Below are 16,557 nucleotides of genomic sequence, written 5' to 3' on the forward strand. Positions count from 1 at the left end.
GGAGTATTTACAAACATTTAAAAATTCAATTCTGTTTGTTTTAAGCTCAGCAGACTAAATAAAAAAAAAGAAAAAAAAAATACACTAGACTGTCCAAAAGTTAAAAATTTATAAAAATAATAACAGAAGAAGAACAAATGTTAATTAAAAGTAAAATAGTATAAAATACAAGTCCATCACGGTATATAAACAAATAATAAAAGTTTAACTTTAGACAAAAAAAAAACTGTTAAAATCTCTAAAATTAAATAAAAATAGCGAATAATAAAATTAAATAACAACAAAAAAAAACGTATTTTTAAAAAAATAAAAACTTAGAATTTCAAATTGAGCATGCTAGATTTAAAAAAAAGGAAAAATAAAATATCAAGAGAGCTAAAAAAAAAAGTTTTTCTAAAAGTGTCGTGAATATTTAAATTGAAAATTGAAGAAAAATATAGTTTATAGAAAAAATCAAGCAATTGCTTGTTGTAACTTTCTTTATTGATATTTTTTTCATTTGAGGTAAATATTCACAGAAGAACAAAAAATAATTATAAATAAAATAAAATTAAACGTAAAACATTCGATTCAAAAAAAAAGTTGATTAAATAAAAAAAATGAAGGAAAAGATATTAGAACGATGGAATAAAAATGATGAAAGTAAATAAAAATATATGATGAAAATATATTGGTGTTTAATTTATTTTTTTTTAAATATTTTTTTTAATGATTTGATTAAAAAAATTGATTAATAAAAAAATTAAAGGTAAGTTGCAATAAAAAATCGTTTCTATATTAACTATTAAAAAGCATTTATTATCTGGGTCCGACGCATTTCCATTTGATTTAAATACAATTTACCACTTTATTATTATTTATGATTAAAATCGCATCAGAAATGCGCACAGTATTAATTTAAATATTTTTTCCCATTAATTTATCACAATTTTGTGTGAAAAATGAAACATTTCTCATGGTTGCTCATGCAATCCGTTTAACTTGATGATGTGAAATTGACGTGATCCCCTTGCATCATATGCTCATCTTGGAATCGTGAATAAGTTATGCCAGGTGTTTTGGTACGAGCTTCTGCTGCCTGTTAATGAAAAAAGAAAAATTATAATCAAAGGAAAAAAATGTAATGGAAAAAAACTTACGATTGCTTGTAGATCGAGAGCAAAGGAATTTCCTCTTTTTTTGCTGTGACGATAAAAATAGAGAGAAATTGCTCCGAAAATTCCGCCGAGTGCTAAAAGTCCCAGAGCGGAGTAACCGACAGTTGCCACTATGAGAAAAAAACAATTTTTGATTTTAAAAAAAATTTTAGTTAGGCCGTTCCAATTTTTTTCGATGTTTTTGTCCCAAAAGATTTTTTTAAAAATGGGGGGCAAAATAATAAAAAAAAGTTTTTAAATACTTTTTCATACAAAATGCCAAAATTTTAGCAAACGTTGGTTTTTAATGAATATTTTAGATGTTTTTATGGTATCTCCATTGATATTTGATGATATAAAATTGATCTAAAAGTATTTCAACTCAAAAATTTAAATAAAAAATTTCATAAAAATAACTGCCAAAAAATTTTGAAAAATAATTAATTTTTGATTTTTTTAGAAAAGAAAATTCATGTTAAATTTTGTATTCCAATACAAAAGTTCATTAAAATTGAAAATATTATACAAAAATTTTAAAAATTTCTTTAAAAAATATGGAAAAATACCAAAAAAATGGTAAATTTTGATGAAATTTTTAATTTTTTTTTATTTTGTCCCATTGGATTTTCGGCTTTTGAAATGGGGCATAGGACAAAAACACAGAAAAAAAAATTGGAGCGGCCCTTATCGGATAGAATTTTCAAAAATGTTTTCAGTTTTACTCCCACCTAATTTTCAGATAAATTCGCAATTGGGATATCTGATTTTTGATCTAAATTTTTCTGAAAAAGATCAAAATTTTCTTTAAAAGCAGTTCAAAATTTAACATTTTTTTTTCTGCCGTTTACTTTCTCCCCCCATCGTCGGAATTCATTTTATGAATTTTCAACCCATTTTTGATCAATTTTAAATCTGAATAATTAAACATTCCAATTCCAATAAATGATATTTTTAAACTTACATGTCGATCCCGCTGCTCCATTTTCAGGCGTCTTTATTGGCACGGGACTCGCTTCCACTGGCGACGTTACTTGTATTTTTTCCGTTGTCACTTCCATACTTTTTGTGATTTCCGTTGGTGGTATGAGACTTTCTCCTGCTGATTCCGTGACTTGCGTTGGTCGTGCTTTAACAAATTTCACCCGAAACGCTTCGTTCGTGTCGCATGTGCATGTCAGCGTTTTTGGCGAAATAAGAGTCGATGGCTTACAAACTGTGTCATCCCACTTTGCGTTCACGAACATCTCGCATGCAACATTTTCCGGCTTTACCGTGTTGTTCAAGTGAATGGCAATGTCCATCGAGGATTTTTCCTTTGGCGACTCAAACGTGAAATTTTTCGCAATTAAATTTCGCGAGAAAAGAAAAACGTTGTAAACAGGAATTTCGCTTTGATTGAAGGCACTTCCAACGCAATATTCGAAATTGTTGTCAAAATCGTACAAATTCTTTAAAACGACAGTGGCGGTCCATTCACCGGATCCCTTATTGGGAACTCGGAATTTTTCAGGAATATCAGAAGTGTTGAAGGCGATTACGTGATATTCGATGTTATTCACTTCCACGGTGCTTTTCTTATCGAGACACATCCAACGTAATTTTTCCATGACTAAATTCGGGTCCATCAAGTTTAAAAGATCGACAGCTTCCTTGACAACGGGACTTTTGGGACTTTCCGTAACTTGGCGCTTCCGACGACGACGTTTAATGTCACGAGCGACCGTTTCCTCGTTCTTCAGTGCGGTAATTTTCTCCAGCAACGACAACAGCTCCTGAATCAATTCACGGTCCCGTATTTCGAATGTCTCCAAAATTAATTTCACATTCTGCACGTAATCGAATAACTCCTTGTCCGACATGTAGATTGACTTGTCGTCATATGTCTTGTGGATCCGCTTCGACTCGGCCTTTATCAGTTTAATGATGTTCTGATGAAATTCCTTGTAGATACGGTCGTCAGGCAAGTGCTGCAAATACAAAACAGAGAATTTTAAAGGGAAAACGTTCGCACAACAACAAAAAGGGTTGAAGGTGCCGGATGATAAATAAGTAATGCGATTATATTGCCCAAAGGAAATTAATTTGAAGTTTTGTGTATCGGTGAGGATTTGTTTTCGTGTTGTGTTATGTTGGGAGATGAACCATTTTATTGTTTCTTTGGTCCTTTCTCATTATAACACCTTTTGTCTGCTTTTGTTGTCTAGTAGCTGCCTACCCTTTAACGTTTACTTTTTACTTGGCAGGAGCAAGAAGGATGTTCGAAAAGGGAACATGTCAAAACGTTTCATTAATCTTGAATGACTTTACATTAGGCGCAGATTTGTCTGTGATTTGATTACCTTACGCTTACCTCACAAAAAGGCTAATTAAGTTTAAAGAGGTTTCCGAAGAGGTGAGCGACCTTTGATCGTTAAAAGTATACGGAAATTTTCTAGTAAAATCTTAATTTTTCTTCCTTTTTGGGAAATATTACGACAAATTTTGGCAAAAAAAAAATTAAAATGCATATTTTTATTCAATCGTTTTTTTTATGAGAAAATAAATATAGGGAAATCGTTTTAATATAATAGGGAAATCTGTTTAATAGAATTTTGAGCCTAATTTTATTTTGCATGTTTTGGCGAAAAAACCGCATACCTTGCCAAAGCAGATTTTGAGCGAAACGGCAAAAACGATTTTCAAGGTTCTTACGATGGATTTTTTTCAAAATATAAAGCTTCATATTTCGTTTGTTTTTAAATTTTCAAAAATTTATTTTCAAAATTTTTAGCAAAATAGAATTATTTTAAATGTTTTTTTTTTATTTTTTTATTTTTTGTTAAAATTCAGGGGAAAAAACAAAAATTAAATATAAAATGGAAACTTTTTTGGTTAAAAATTCGTTTTAATATGACGTTTCCTGTTGAAATTTTGAAGATTTTTTTTAGGTCACGGGACCAAAATTATTTTTTTTCAAGAATTTTTATTTTAGGAGATTTTTCATCACATTTAAGTTAAAGTTAATATATTTAAATATAAATTAAAATTAAATAAATGTTAAAAATCAACGACGCTTCTCGCTACTTAAAACGCTAAATAGCTTACAGAGAAAAAATTCAAAATATTTATTTATTTAAAATTTAAATATAAAAAAAAATTATTTTTATAGAAAAATTTTTATATTTAATTAATTAGAATTCCCATTTTCTGACTTTCTCGTCAAAAAGTAAAATGGTAAAAATCAGAGATTTTGTCTCGTTAAAAATTAAGCTTAAAAAAATTATTTAGCTCAAAAAAAAATTAAAATGACTTTTGAATTAAGAAATTTGCAATTTTTCACATAAAATCTATTTTTATCAAATGATTAATAAAATAATAAAAATATTAATAAAAATAAAATTAAAAACTTTAATTAAAATATTTAATATTTTTTTTTTGATTTCAATATTAAAATTTCAAATATTACACTTTTATTATGCGATATTAAAATTGCGTAAAAAAAAGTAAATAATTCTTCAACGAATACCTATTTTTCTGTAAAAACTTTAAAAAATAATTTTAATTTCTAAAATCATGATTTTTTTGTCAATATTGAATATTTTTTGTGGTCGATTAGTCAAAAAAATTTCATTATTAAAAAATTTATGATTATTTATGAACCTTCATGATTATAATTTTAAAATAAATAAAAAGTAATTTTTTCTTAACCAAATTAAAATTTTTTTTGAACACGTAGAAGGAAAATCTTTTTCAATCATCATATATTTTTGACATTTTTTCTTATTTTAAAAACATATTTTTTTACTTAAACTAACTAAAAAATGTTTAAAAAGACTCACCTTTAATGTCATTCCAACAATCAAAATATTATTCAACGATGAATTATATTCGCCTCGATCCAGTCCTGACTCTATCGCATCCAATTGCATTCGTGAAAAATCAAAATTGATCTCAGATGACATTTTTACTGTTATTTCTGGTCCTTCTTGAACCTTACAAGCTTTGTAAATATCACAAACTTTATAAAACGTTTCAATTGGTTTTTCTATAAAAAAAAATATTTTTCCAAATTAAACAAAAACTTCATCAAAAACACAAAAATCTTACCACTAAAAGGAATTTGTGATCGAATTTCTCTCAAATCGTATCCCGTCTCCAACACCAATCGCTTTCCATCCACAACAATTCCCACTGAATAAAATAACGGACCATCTTTGTCTTCAGCAGGGGGAATATTAAACACGACAGGAGTCAATAATGCCAAAGCATTGTCTGGTGCAACATCCATAGGTGACGTCATTGGGGGTCCATTTGTCTCGAAATCGACTTCCATAAAGGATTCTATTCGTTTTGAGTTATTTTTTGCTTTGTTTATTGCTGCCGGGTTATCCAAGTCAATTGGCTCCGGGCAACTCGTTTGAAGTCTCAAGCGATATTTTGAGTCAGCTTTTAAGCCGTTCCAGTTGGAAAATTCTTTCGGCGGCGGAATATGGAGTTTAACGTGTTTCGTCACCGTCGAGTTTGTGTAATCGTTCATGCCTTTCAAGAAATTCGCTTCAAAGTCGTTCACGATAATTTCTCCAATGCCTGAAATCGCGGAAGTATTTTCATAGGCAAACCTTCTTTTTGTACAAAAGACCATTTTGCGACGCATTTTGGCACTACGTAACTTATCGAAGCTTGTCCGCGGACCCATTTCGTGATATCCACAGGATTTTTGGGCATTTCATCGATTTGTGTTCTCGCAATAATTTCATTTCGCACTTCGATCGTCGACATTGCTTCAGCCGTTAAATTTAATTCGTCCACGACAATCGCCTCCATGTGATACAAGCCAGCTTTCGTAAAAACAATCGACTTTTTCGGCTCCGAGACGTCATTGAAACGATCGCATAAGGACTCCGCTTCCGATGATTCCTCGATGATGACGCAACGCCATTGAATCTGTTTTAAAATGCAATCGATAAATTGTGACACGATACATGCATCGTCGAATGCAACTTACTTTGAAACGGCCTCCATTGAGGTTGTAGTCTTGAATTTTTAATTCGATGTCGATTGCTCTTCCCACGCCAATCAATGCATTCGAAGGGATCATCGAGACAAGGAGTTCATGACGTTCGATGGTGACCGAATGATTTGCGGATGCAACAGATTCCGAATTTGAAGCGTCCATTAAGTTGGCTTCGATGGTGTAAGTTTTCCCGGGAAACAAAGAATACGGAGGAATTGTGAGAAGAGAACCTTTGATGGCGAGAATGTTTCGGATTTCGGGCGGGAGATCATTGACTTTCCATTCAATCTAAAAAATATATTTTTAAAGTTTAAAAATAAGAAAATTAAAAAAAAACTCACGTAATATTCGTTAATATTTCCGATGAATTTGGGAAAAGCTCGAACAACGAGAGGCACGTGAGCATAAATTTTACTTGGACCAGAGAGGGAAATTGTTGATATCTCCTCCGTTAACTGAAATTGATACCAAAAAAATTTTAAATAAAAATGTTAAAATATGATTTTTAAACTTACCTTAGAAACAAAAAATTCAAAAAAGTAGAAATTTCATTAAAAATAGCATATTTTTTGTTTGGAAATTAAAAAATCAATTTTCGAGAACGAATTTTCGATTATGAAAAATATTTGTAATGAAATGTTAAATTTAACATAAATAGATTTTCTGAAAACAATTTTTCTCTAAATAAAAAAAGGGATGAAAAAATTAATTAAAAACTATTTTGACTTAAGTAACCTCCAGTGCAAAAATAAATATTTTAAGTCAAATCAAGTCAATAAATCTTAATTTGCGAAATATATTTAAAAATCAAAAAAAAATCTCAAATATGTTCGAAAAATCAAAGTCGAATTGATTTTGGACTTATTCTTGAACTTAATCTGCAGTCAAAATATTTTGAAAATTTAAAATTAATCCACTAATCTTAAGTTTTATAATTAATTTATTTCCTCAATTTTTAAGTTTAAGTTTAAGTCAATTTTTTTTCAATCTTCAGAAATTCTTCGATTGTTATTTTTCAAGAAAAAAAATTATTAAATTTTTTGAATTGAATTTTAGGTTTAAAATATTTTAAAAATATTAAAAAAATAGTAAAAAAGTTAATCAAAAAGTCTAAATAATTAAAATTGTTTTTAATTGATTTTTTGACATAAACCAAATCTTCTTAAAATAAAACAAATTTAAATATCGTATTAAATAAAAAAAAATGAAATTTTCCAAAAACGAGTGAAAAACCAAGTTTTTCAAATTTTAGTTTGAGTAATTTTTTGTTTGCCCTTATATTCATAAAAGAATGCAAAACCAAAATTTTGAATTAAATTTTAAAATTCCTATTTTTTGAAATTTTTTTGGAGCTTTAGATGAATAAAAATTTAAAAAACTCACATTTTCATTATTGGCATCACTCGAATTAATCTCATTAACGACATCCGTTGGCATTCCCGACGTCACTTGAGGTGCTAATGTCGTCACGACAGGTGCCATGCTTTGCGTTGTCATGTTACTACTATTCTCACTTGCCATTGGTGTCGGAGCTGCCGGAGCAATTGTCGTTCCCTCATCTCGACACATGCGATACAAAGTACCATCTTTGTAGTCCAAGACAAATCTTTCGACATCACTCTTCGTGCCATCCATGCCTTCAGCTTCTATGTCAAACATATAAATTACTCCAGGTGTCAGCTGGAACGGCAACAAAGAGATTCACATGAAAATAATCCTTGGAATTCTCTCCATTCAATTAAATATTTCATATTGTGTGCAACGAAATTTATTGTTGTGTATTGCCGCACGAAAGGCTTTTCTCCGTAAAAAAAAAAATAATTTCACTTACACTGGCCGTTGCAATATCGATTTTGTTTTGTGCATCAATCATTGTCCTTTGAGCGTTCAATTGCTGTTCTAAGGTCCTGATTGTGCGCCATAATGAGAGCGAATGGTGCTGCGTTTTGGTCGGCATCGAATATTCGTAGCTGATTTTGATGTGATATTTCAGCTTTAAGTCTGACGTGGCGGGAACCAAGCTTGAAATGCATTTTTAATGAAGGCAGAAATAGAAAAAAGGGAATTAGTAGTGAATGTGAGAATGCATCCATATGCATTCAGGACTAAATTATTCAACAATGTTAACAATGTGTGGAATAGAAATTACTCGAGGTCACAGTAAAAAATTTACGTTTCGCGGTGCAAGTCGTGGAAAATCAAATTTTTTAGCTTTCGCGAAGGATTTGAATTAGTTTCATAATAAAAATTGATTCAATTGAGGCAAAAAATAAATTTAAAAAAAATCATTCAACCTTCGATTTTCGAGTAATTTTGGGATTCTTGAAATTATTTTTCAAAAACAAAAAATTCTACGATTTTTCAAAAACATCAAAAACCACAAAATTGCCTAAAATTAAAGATTGGGTGAATTTTTTCGAATTTTTTTTTCAGCAGGATTAGTATAAAAATACACATTCCCGAACCTTCTAGTGCTTCAAAAAACCAAAAATTTTAATTTTTCCTCAAATTTTTCACGACTCGATGAGACGTAGATTTTTTACTATGTGAAGAAAAAAACTCACTTGATGCTGAAAACTGTTGGCAATGCACTTGAGGTACTACAGAGGATATTGGGAGCTTCCGCTTTAAACGATGGTTTTGCCTTTTTTTAAATATTTTATGTTATTCTAGAAAATTCCCGAACAAAAAAAAAACTCACATTTTGTCCCATTATACCAGACATCTCCATTAGCAAGAAAAGGTAAAGACAATAAAAGGCACTTAAGCCGCCTTCCATTTTCTCGTCTGTTTACAAAAATTCGCCCAAAAAAATCACAACTAATATCTACGTATCAAGTAGACGGTATAAAAATAGAAAAACAACCGAAAATACTATCCCGACAACAGTTTCAAACCAAAGTCGGAGAAAAACTAATATTGAACTTAAACGTTGACTATCATTTTATTGGACAACTCAATAAATGTGTTTGCACTGGACGCCAACATTAGAGTAGTACGATGACGGCGACGACGAAAGGTACCTATGTGCACGAAGGAACAACAACAACAACAAAAAACTGAGCAAATGGACTTACAAAAGGCTCTCTAGCACATTGTTCGTGCAAGTCTATGTTGTAGAAAATATAATATTTTATGATGATGACCATTTATATGTTAATATTATAATAGCTTTCTACGTTGATCGTGTGGCATTCTGGCATACTGTCGCATTCTAGTAAAAATAACAATAGAAATTCATGGTAGGAAGGGAATGTGAGCGCTTTTTGTAAAATTTTTAATGAATAATCTAAATGTAAAAAAAAATATTTTCGTATGCGAAATTCCAAAAGATGTCAGTTAGTTTTGAAAAAAAAAAAAAATAAAAAAATTTCTTATATTTAATCTGATCTTTTACCTAAATTTGTTGCTTAAAATTAATGAAAAAAAAAACAAACAAACAAACAAACAATGAATAAAAGTTTAAATTTAATTTATCGAAAAAAGTATTGTTCCTAATTTTTTTACCAATTGTGTTAAATTCAAAGCAGTGGAAAAATATTTTTGGATTGCACATTAAACTGTTTCATCCTTTTATTGGCGTGTTGTGGCGGTTTTGTGGTAACTCATTATCCGTTTGTGCTCGGTTGTATTTGTTGGTTAGGCAAAATCATTATATCGTTTGTCAGCTAATACCTTTTAAAAGTGATTTTTGAAAATTAATCAAAAAAACAAAGCCGAAGAGGCTTTCTCTCCACGAGACCTGGAGAAAGTAAGAATTTCTTTTTTAATAATATGATCTTCGCGAAAAACGAATTTTAGCCTTGCTTTCCGTATCAAAAAATTATTTCTGCTTAACAAAGTGGATTGTGGCAGGCCAACAGTACTGCTATCCATAGCGTGGAGTACCTTTTACCTGATGAAACTAATACGTCATCTCCGAATTCATGAGTATTTTGGTCTCGGCTACTAATTTCACGATTTGCTTGATGTTTCAACACTAATAATGTTGAATTGCTCTTCATGTCATTTTAATACATAGGTATATTACCATTTTTGGTCCATATGTGTCGAAAAACGTTTTGCTTTAGTTTTTTTTTAAAGAGATTGTTTTACGTGTAAGATGCTCATCCATGTAAATAGTTTTATCGGCAAGACTCCATTGACACCATCGTTACTAAAGTTAGCACAGAAAAATTCAATTAAAGGTTTTCCATTAGAATAGAGTTTTCAAATTCAACACTTGGTAGGACTTTCTAATGCGATAACAATCCGTCAGTGATATATCATATAGTATGCTTAACATTTTTAACAGATTTTTTAAAATTTAAAATTAAATAAAAACAAATGATCCATGTTTTTTTAATTTTTAGAGTAGGAAATGAATGCAGTAAAAAAAAGTCACAATTAAGTTGATTTCAAAAGCCGGTCAAAAAATCATTAGTTTTCAATTAAAACTTTTAGATTTTTTTAACTGAAAAATATTGTTGAAAACTGAAATGTTTTACTGAAAAAACCGACCATGAAAATTATCATTTTTTTACAAAATGACAAAACTTTCAATCAGAATATTTATAAAATTTCCGTTTCTAAGAGACGGACAGACAAACAAAAACCTCAAACCCCATTTAAAAACCCTTTCGTAATGTCCCTTTTTGAAAAATGAAATACAATATGGAAAAATAATAATAACTACAAAAAATAACATGGTTACACACTCGCCTGTAGTGCGCAAAGGACTCTCTTTCTCTTTTTTTTACCTTACCGACTAGTAATTAGGAGAAAAATGTTTCCACGTAGGTACATATTGATTGTTGCATGTCAAAATTAATAATAAAGTGTTATGAAATTTTTGTTTGGTACACATTCGGGGAAATCTTGACCGGTAACTGTGTTTGTGTTACAAATCGGTGACTGTTTCCTGTTTTGTCTGCACGATGATTGACGTTAACGTAGCCTACTTTGGGAAAAAAATGAAGCCACGGATCAAAAATAATTATTTTCTTACATAAAATTTTCTCTTTATTCAGGCTTTTTGTTTAGCAATACTGAAAATTTGATTAAAAGGAAACTTACCTTTGGATTTTTTAAAATGAGATTTCTAAGACTTTGTGAAAAATGAATTTTCAGATGTCAGATTGAAGTCACATGTCCTTTTTTGTGCTTCAGTCCGAGTTTTTTTGTCTGACTTTTAATTTTTGTAGAAAGAAAATTGTCTTTTTTGTCCACATTTAAAGCAATAAAATGGTTATTTTGTATTTCTTTCTTTAAAATGTCTCACCCATAGCAGATTCGGTCATTAATAAGAGTATGAGCGACAAGTTCCTAAGTAGTTTCCTTGCTACAAGTGTGTTTATACATTAATTAAATGTAATGAAAATAGTTAAAATGATTGGAGTTTGTTCTTGCGTGTTTGTGTGTTTGTGTTTAAGTGTGTGAGTTTGTGTGTTTCAGCGAATAAATAAATAAATTGCGTCCTCGGTCTTTCTAGTTGTCGTCTTGCCGAAGGCGTTTTCGGCCTCCCTGATTCGGTTCGTCGGCTTCCATCGCTTTGAGTCGCACGCCAGCGAGTTCGGCGCCATGCAACGTTGCCATGCAGTCCTCGGCCGACGTCTCGTTCGCAAACAAGGCATATCCGCAATTCTTGCCGGGCAGCAGAAAAACCTCGATCAGATCGCCAAAGCGGCAAAATGCATTTTTGAGAATGTTCGCGGGCAAGGGTCCATTTGTGCACACAATGAAGAGTCGTTTTCGGCACGGAGCCGACATCGCTGCCATCGGCTTGATCGGAGGCAAGGGTGTGGTGCAGGGAATATCATTGGGATCGCTGCGTCTTCCGCCGACGCCGCCGGGCGTATCGAAACTGAAGAGATCGGCGCCGCCCGACATCATGCTCCCGTGCCCCGATTCCTGCAACTTGACAATCAGTCGTTCGCCGAGCGGGTACTCGAAGCCATGCAGCTTCTCCTTGGCATACTTGGCGGCTTGGTAGCTCGTGTAGACGACAGTTGCGGTATTGGAGCGTCCCATGTCGTCGTGCAGCCGACAATAGTCAAGTCCCGGTATGATGTCAAAAAGTCGCCATAACTGGTCTTGCGTCAACTGGGGCGAGCAAATGACGTTCAGGGTCGTCTCTTGCTGCATCGCAGGCATGGCGGACATTCCAAAGTGCGGTAAATCATCGGACATGCGTCGCGTGTCACGGTCTCTGTCGTAAAGTGGTCCTCCGCCGCCGCCAGAGCGTCCCAGGGGCATCATGTCCGAGTAGGAATTCATGTAGGACGACATGGTATTCATGTTGTTGGTGTTATTGTCATTTTTCGAGGGTTTCGGTTCCGCAAACACCGCTTTGTATTTCGGGTCGCAATTCTCGATGGCGTTCGCCGTGTCCGAGAACTTTTTAAATTTTATGTAGGCAAAGCACTTGCCATCTTTCGTATTTTTACTATGCAGGATAGTAATGTCTGTTACGTTTCCGTACTGTTGGAACTCGTCGCGTAATTGGTCTTCCGTCATTTCTTTCGGGATTATTACAAAAAGTCTCAGATAACGTTCTTCCTCGTCGGCATACCGTTTGTTACCCTTGTCACGGCTCGACGCAACGACAACTTTGATCGAACGGCCCTCCGCTCCGATGGATTTCCCATTTAAAGCCTCTAACGCTTTCGCCGCTTCACTCGTTTTGCTGAATTTCACATAACAGACGCCTTTGCGCTCGCCCGTTGCTCTATCCTTAACCTTTAAAATAATTTTTCCTGTTAATTTTTCACCAAAAACACCATAAAAAACCAATTTTTTCTTACCATATAAATCTCTTCGACATTTCCATAAGGACCGAACGCCTCTTGAAATTCCTCTTCGGTGTGATTTTTGCCACAAATCACAAAAAGACGCGACATTGGCGGCGTATCTTCACTCTTTTCATTGCGGTCCGAGGATCGTTTCGACATTTTCCTGCTTTTTTCTCAGTTTAACACACAATTTTCCAAGACAATTTATAATTATTTATTTTTTTACGGAATTCAATGTCACAAGCGTCTACCAATCCGTCTGAATCGAAAAAAACACACAGAATGACAATCGGAATCGCAGCCGGTCAAAAAAATCAGGGTGAACAATTGATTACAGGTAAGTTTTTTTCAAATACAAATTTTGTTTTATTTATGAATTTTCTGTTTCTTTATACCTGAAAAAAAAAATAAAAAAAAAGAATTAAATTTATTTATTTTATAATTAAAATCATTAATTAATTAAATTTTAATAAAATAAAAATTAATTATTTTAATTTTAATTAATTTATTTAATTATTTAGAATGCTCCGAAGCTTTAAAATATTAAAATTTCATAAAAAAAGTAAAAATAGGGAAATAAATTGAAAAAAATAATTAAAAAAAAATTTTTTGGGCGAATATTAAAATTAAAAAAATCCGAAAAATATAATATTTCATTAATTTTTTTTTCAAAATTTTGGATCAGTTTAATTGATAAAATTATTTTAAATAAAATAATTTTAATAAATAATTTTAATAATAAAATTTAATATATCAATTTAGGGAAAAAAAATCAGAGGAAAAAATAAAAATTAAATTAAAAAATTAAATATTTTTGACCTCGTGGGACAAAAAATCAAAAAATTAAAAAAAAAATTTAATCGCCTAAATAAAATAAATTTAAATCAAATCAGTTTAAATTTAATTTTCAATAATTTATTAAATAAATTAAATTTTAATAATTATTTAAATTTAATTTTTAATTAAAATTTTTAAGAAAACGACTTACTTGCACTTGGTACACGTAAAAAACACCGTCTGACCTTCATCGGCAGACCTCAGCTGGAGAGTGGCATACGACATCTTCGTGTTTCCACATTGAGGGCATTTCCGTTCGACAATTGGTCCTTCATCTTCATCCTGATCCTTCTTCAGTGCTACCAGATCCTTCTCCTTCGGTGGATGGTACGTATTAAAATGCAACGTATATTCACATTCATTTGTTCCAAAAACTAAAAAAAACATCAACTTTATTGCAAATTGCCACAAAAACAAAATAAATTACCTTCTGGTCGGAACTCGTTTTTGCAAGTGTAACAAATAACGTTGCCACTTTGTCTCAATTGGGGAAATATTGATCCGCAATTTGGACAGAAGCCAGGAGTTACATCGCTGTCGCCAAGATCTGCAGCAATTCGTGACATTTTTTTAATTGTTGAACTTCAGCACACGTGAATTTTATAAATAAAAACAAACGGAATGGAGTGACAGTCGAATTTCGTGAGTATTTCGATCATCAGCTGAATCAAGTTGAAAATTAACTTGTCTCAAAAATTTATTTATTTTTCTGTAGAGCCAGTTTTTTCCAGTTGTTAGTCGTTTTCGTTGCAAAAAAAAAAGTAGAAAAATGTCGTATTCCTCATCGATGCCAAACCAGCAATTTTTGTGGGATGTTTTCCAAAGGTAAGCAAATTTGATGAAATTTCAATGTCAAGTTTTCGAGGAAATAAATCAATCAATGACGAAATTGTTTATCATAAATTACCTTATGTTTCTTGTCTCTACATGGATTTTCGGAATGTTTGACCTTGAAAATGTTTCTTGTTTAATTTTATTTTGCATTCAATTGATTTTTCGTGCCACAAAAAATGATAAAAAAATTATTTTTCTTGAAATTTTCAGAGTCGACAAGGACCGCAGTGGACACATTTCCGCCGATGAGCTCCAACAAGCCCTCTCGAATGGCACATGGTCGCCTTTCAATCCAGAAACAGGTAAATTCGAGACTCGTGAATCATCAATCATAAATATTGCGTCATAGATTCGTCATCGAATTTTGAAAAGTTGAATGGCCGTTACTGATAATTTTATTTTTTTCTCGTGTTTTAGTTCGTTTAATGATTGGAATGTTCGATCGTGAGAATCGTGGAACGGTTAGTTTTCAGGATTTTGGTGCTTTGTGGAAGTATGTCACTGATTGGCAAAATTGTTTCCGGTCCTTCGATACCGATAATTCTGGAAATATTGACCAGAATGAATTGAAAACAGCTCTTACCTCGTTCGGATATCGACTTTCGGATAATCTCATCCACTTGCTCATTCGCAAATTTGATCGTCATGGCAATGGAACAATTTTGTTTGATGATTTTATTCAATGCTGCATCATTTTATACGTAAGAAATGTTTTTTAGCGGTTAAATTTTAAATTATTTGACTTTTTGTCACATCTACTACGATTTTGACGAAAAAAATTAGGGAAAAAATTAAAAATAATTATTCAAAATTTTTTTTTACATTTTTTGATTGGAAAATCTTCAATTTTACAATTTTACATAAATTGATTAATTTTACATGAATTTTATATTAAAAAAAGCTCAAAAAATGGTCTGAATTTATTTTACTAAAAATTAAATTTCAAATGACTTTTTTTTAGTCACGTGACCAAATTTAAATTTTTAACAAAATTTTTATTTTAGAAAATTAAATTACATTTTAGTGGCAAAAAGTCAGATAATTTAATCAATTTAGCCTTAAAAATAGCAATTTACGAAAAATTATTAAAAAATAGCAATTTATGAAAAAATTTTGATGAATTTTCTTTTTAGACCCTGACAAACTCTTTTCGTCAATACGATACGGACCAAGATGGAGTCATCACCATTCACTACGAACAATTTTTGTCGATGGTTTTCAGTCTAAAAATTGTCTAAACAAAGAAAAAGTCGAATTCTTATCAATTTATTGTGTAATAATCGTGTCTTACCTGTTGAAAGCTATCAATAAGTTCTAAACTTTCGTTACAATGATAAGTTCATGTAAATATTTTCATATACTTTTAATATAGATATCGATCTTTGAGCAACAGTAAGCCATAAAATATGAAACGAAGGTGTATTAATTAAGCCATATTTCAAAACGAGTGCAATTTTTTGAGGGAATTAAATAAAAATATGGCTTTAGACCGCTTCAAATAGGTATAAAAAAATAAAATAAAAAAAAGTACAAAAATTAAAATTTTTATAAAAATAATTTTGAATAATAGATTTCTTTTTAAAAATTTGTTGACCATTTTTTTACGAAAAGGATTTTAATTAATTATTAATATAATAAAAAAAAATGTTTTTTCCCAAAAAAAATTATCCAATTTTAAAGAAATTTTGAGATTCAAAATTTTTTTTGGTCTTTTATTTTTATCAAAAATTTTTCAAAAAATAATTTAAAATTTTTAATAAAAAATAAAAAAAAAAAAAATTAAAAACGAAATAAAAAAAAATTGTGCAAATAATTATTCATGAATTTTCTTCTAAAAATAATTTTGAATAATAGATTTCTTTTTTAAAATTTTTTGATTATTTTTTTTTACGAAAAAATAATAAAATATTTTGCAAACATCTAAATTTAAAGTATTTGCTTTAAAAAAATTTTTTTTTTATTTTTTTGCCCCCCCCCCCCCATTTTG

The 16,557-nt window shown here is 30.9% G+C and overlaps 5 protein-coding genes across 5 annotated transcripts; 1 reads left to right on the forward strand and 4 right to left on the reverse strand.

Annotated features, from left to right (window-relative positions):
• Positions 1-800: 800 nt before the first annotated feature.
• Positions 801-5,652, reverse strand: LOC134835283 (uncharacterized). The gene is made up of 5 exons (XM_063850155.1): positions 5,223-5,652; positions 4,955-5,160; positions 2,098-3,103; positions 1,140-1,267; positions 801-1,078 (listed from the first exon to the last, which is right to left on the reverse strand). The coding sequence occupies exons 1-5, from the start codon at positions 5,650-5,652 to the stop codon at positions 977-979; spliced, it is 1,872 nt and encodes a 623-aa protein (XP_063706225.1). The 3' UTR covers positions 801-976.
• LOC134834677 (uncharacterized) lies at positions 5,223-9,138 on the reverse strand. Its single transcript, XM_063849423.1, has 7 exons — positions 8,831-9,138; positions 8,694-8,773; positions 7,961-8,150; positions 7,513-7,809; positions 6,471-6,584; positions 6,121-6,417; positions 5,223-6,059 (listed from the first exon to the last, which is right to left on the reverse strand). Exons 1-7 carry the CDS (start codon positions 8,906-8,908, stop codon positions 5,682-5,684), a joined length of 1,434 nt encoding a protein of 477 aa, XP_063705493.1. The 5' UTR covers positions 8,909-9,138; the 3' UTR covers positions 5,223-5,681.
• A 1,994-nt stretch (positions 9,139-11,132) lies between these two features.
• On the reverse strand, positions 11,133-13,174 carry LOC134835685 (RNA-binding protein 45). The gene is made up of 2 exons (XM_063850604.1): positions 12,912-13,174; positions 11,133-12,846 (listed from the first exon to the last, which is right to left on the reverse strand). The coding sequence occupies exons 1-2, from the start codon at positions 13,056-13,058 to the stop codon at positions 11,596-11,598; spliced, it is 1,398 nt and encodes a 465-aa protein (XP_063706674.1). The 5' UTR covers positions 13,059-13,174; the 3' UTR covers positions 11,133-11,595.
• LOC134835687 (DNA-directed RNA polymerase I subunit RPA12) lies at positions 13,129-14,359 on the reverse strand. The gene is made up of 3 exons (XM_063850607.1): positions 14,164-14,359; positions 13,888-14,110; positions 13,129-13,294 (listed from the first exon to the last, which is right to left on the reverse strand). Exons 1-3 carry the CDS (start codon positions 14,300-14,302, stop codon positions 13,270-13,272), a joined length of 387 nt encoding a protein of 128 aa, XP_063706677.1. The 5' UTR covers positions 14,303-14,359; the 3' UTR covers positions 13,129-13,269.
• A 12-nt stretch (positions 14,360-14,371) lies between these two features.
• Positions 14,372-16,180, forward strand: LOC134835686 (programmed cell death protein 6). Its single transcript, XM_063850606.1, has 4 exons — positions 14,372-14,561; positions 14,781-14,872; positions 14,988-15,271; positions 15,704-16,180. Exons 1-4 carry the CDS (start codon positions 14,506-14,508, stop codon positions 15,806-15,808), a joined length of 537 nt encoding a protein of 178 aa, XP_063706676.1. The 5' UTR covers positions 14,372-14,505; the 3' UTR covers positions 15,809-16,180.
• Positions 16,181-16,557: the final 377 nt, after the last annotated feature.

This window comes from Culicoides brevitarsis, chromosome 3 (genome assembly GCF_036172545.1).
Source record: "Culicoides brevitarsis isolate CSIRO-B50_1 chromosome 3, AGI_CSIRO_Cbre_v1, whole genome shotgun sequence".
In the NCBI taxonomy this organism is placed as follows: Eukaryota; Metazoa; Arthropoda; class Insecta; order Diptera; family Ceratopogonidae; genus Culicoides; species Culicoides brevitarsis.

Bases quoted from the DNA above. Each gene is read 5' to 3' on its own strand.
- LOC134835283 (XM_063850155.1), bottom strand. From the start codon at position 5,652: ATGAACGATTACACAAACTCGACGGTGACGAAACACGTTAAACTCCAT. The intron at 3,104-4,954 runs GTGAGTCTTTTT...TTGTATTTGCAG, and splicing joins TTGTTGGAATGACATTAAAG to CACTTGCCTGACGACCGTAT. The intron at 1,268-2,097 runs GTAAGTTTAAAA...TTTTTCTCATAG, and splicing joins TGGAGCAGCGGGATCGACAT to TGGCAACTGTCGGTTACTCC.
- LOC134834677 (XM_063849423.1), bottom strand. From the start codon at position 8,908: ATGGAAGGCGGCTTAAGTGCCTTTTATTGTCTTTACCTTTTCTTGCTA. The intron at 8,774-8,830 runs GTGAGTTTTTTT...ATTTAAAAAAAG, and splicing joins CTGGTATAATGGGACAAAAT to GCAAAACCATCGTTTAAAGC. The intron at 6,585-7,512 runs GTGAGTTTTTTA...TATCAATTTCAG, and splicing joins GTGATGCCAATAATGAAAAT to TTAACGGAGGAGATATCAAC.
- LOC134835685 (XM_063850604.1), bottom strand. From the start codon at position 13,058: ATGTCGAAACGATCCTCGGACCGCAATGAAAAGAGTGAAGATACGCCG. The intron at 12,847-12,911 runs GTAAGAAAAAAT...ATTATTTTAAAG, and splicing joins ATGTCGAAGAGATTTATATG to GTTAAGGATAGAGCAACGGG.
- LOC134835687 (XM_063850607.1), bottom strand. From the start codon at position 14,302: ATGTCACGAATTGCTGCAGATCTTGGCGACAGCGATGTAACTCCTGGC. The intron at 14,111-14,163 runs GTAATTTATTTT...TGTTTTTTTTAG, and splicing joins AAACGAGTTCCGACCAGAAG to TTTTTGGAACAAATGAATGT. The intron at 13,295-13,887 runs GTAAGTCGTTTT...TTTTTTTTTCAG, and splicing joins TTTACGTGTACCAAGTGCAA to GTATAAAGAAACAGAAAATT.
- LOC134835686 (XM_063850606.1), top strand. From the start codon at position 14,506: ATGTCGTATTCCTCATCGATGCCAAACCAGCAATTTTTGTGGGATGTT. The intron at 14,562-14,780 runs GTAAGCAAATTT...TGAAATTTTCAG, and splicing joins TTGTGGGATGTTTTCCAAAG to AGTCGACAAGGACCGCAGTG. The intron at 14,873-14,987 runs GTAAATTCGAGA...CTCGTGTTTTAG, and splicing joins GCCTTTCAATCCAGAAACAG to TTCGTTTAATGATTGGAATG.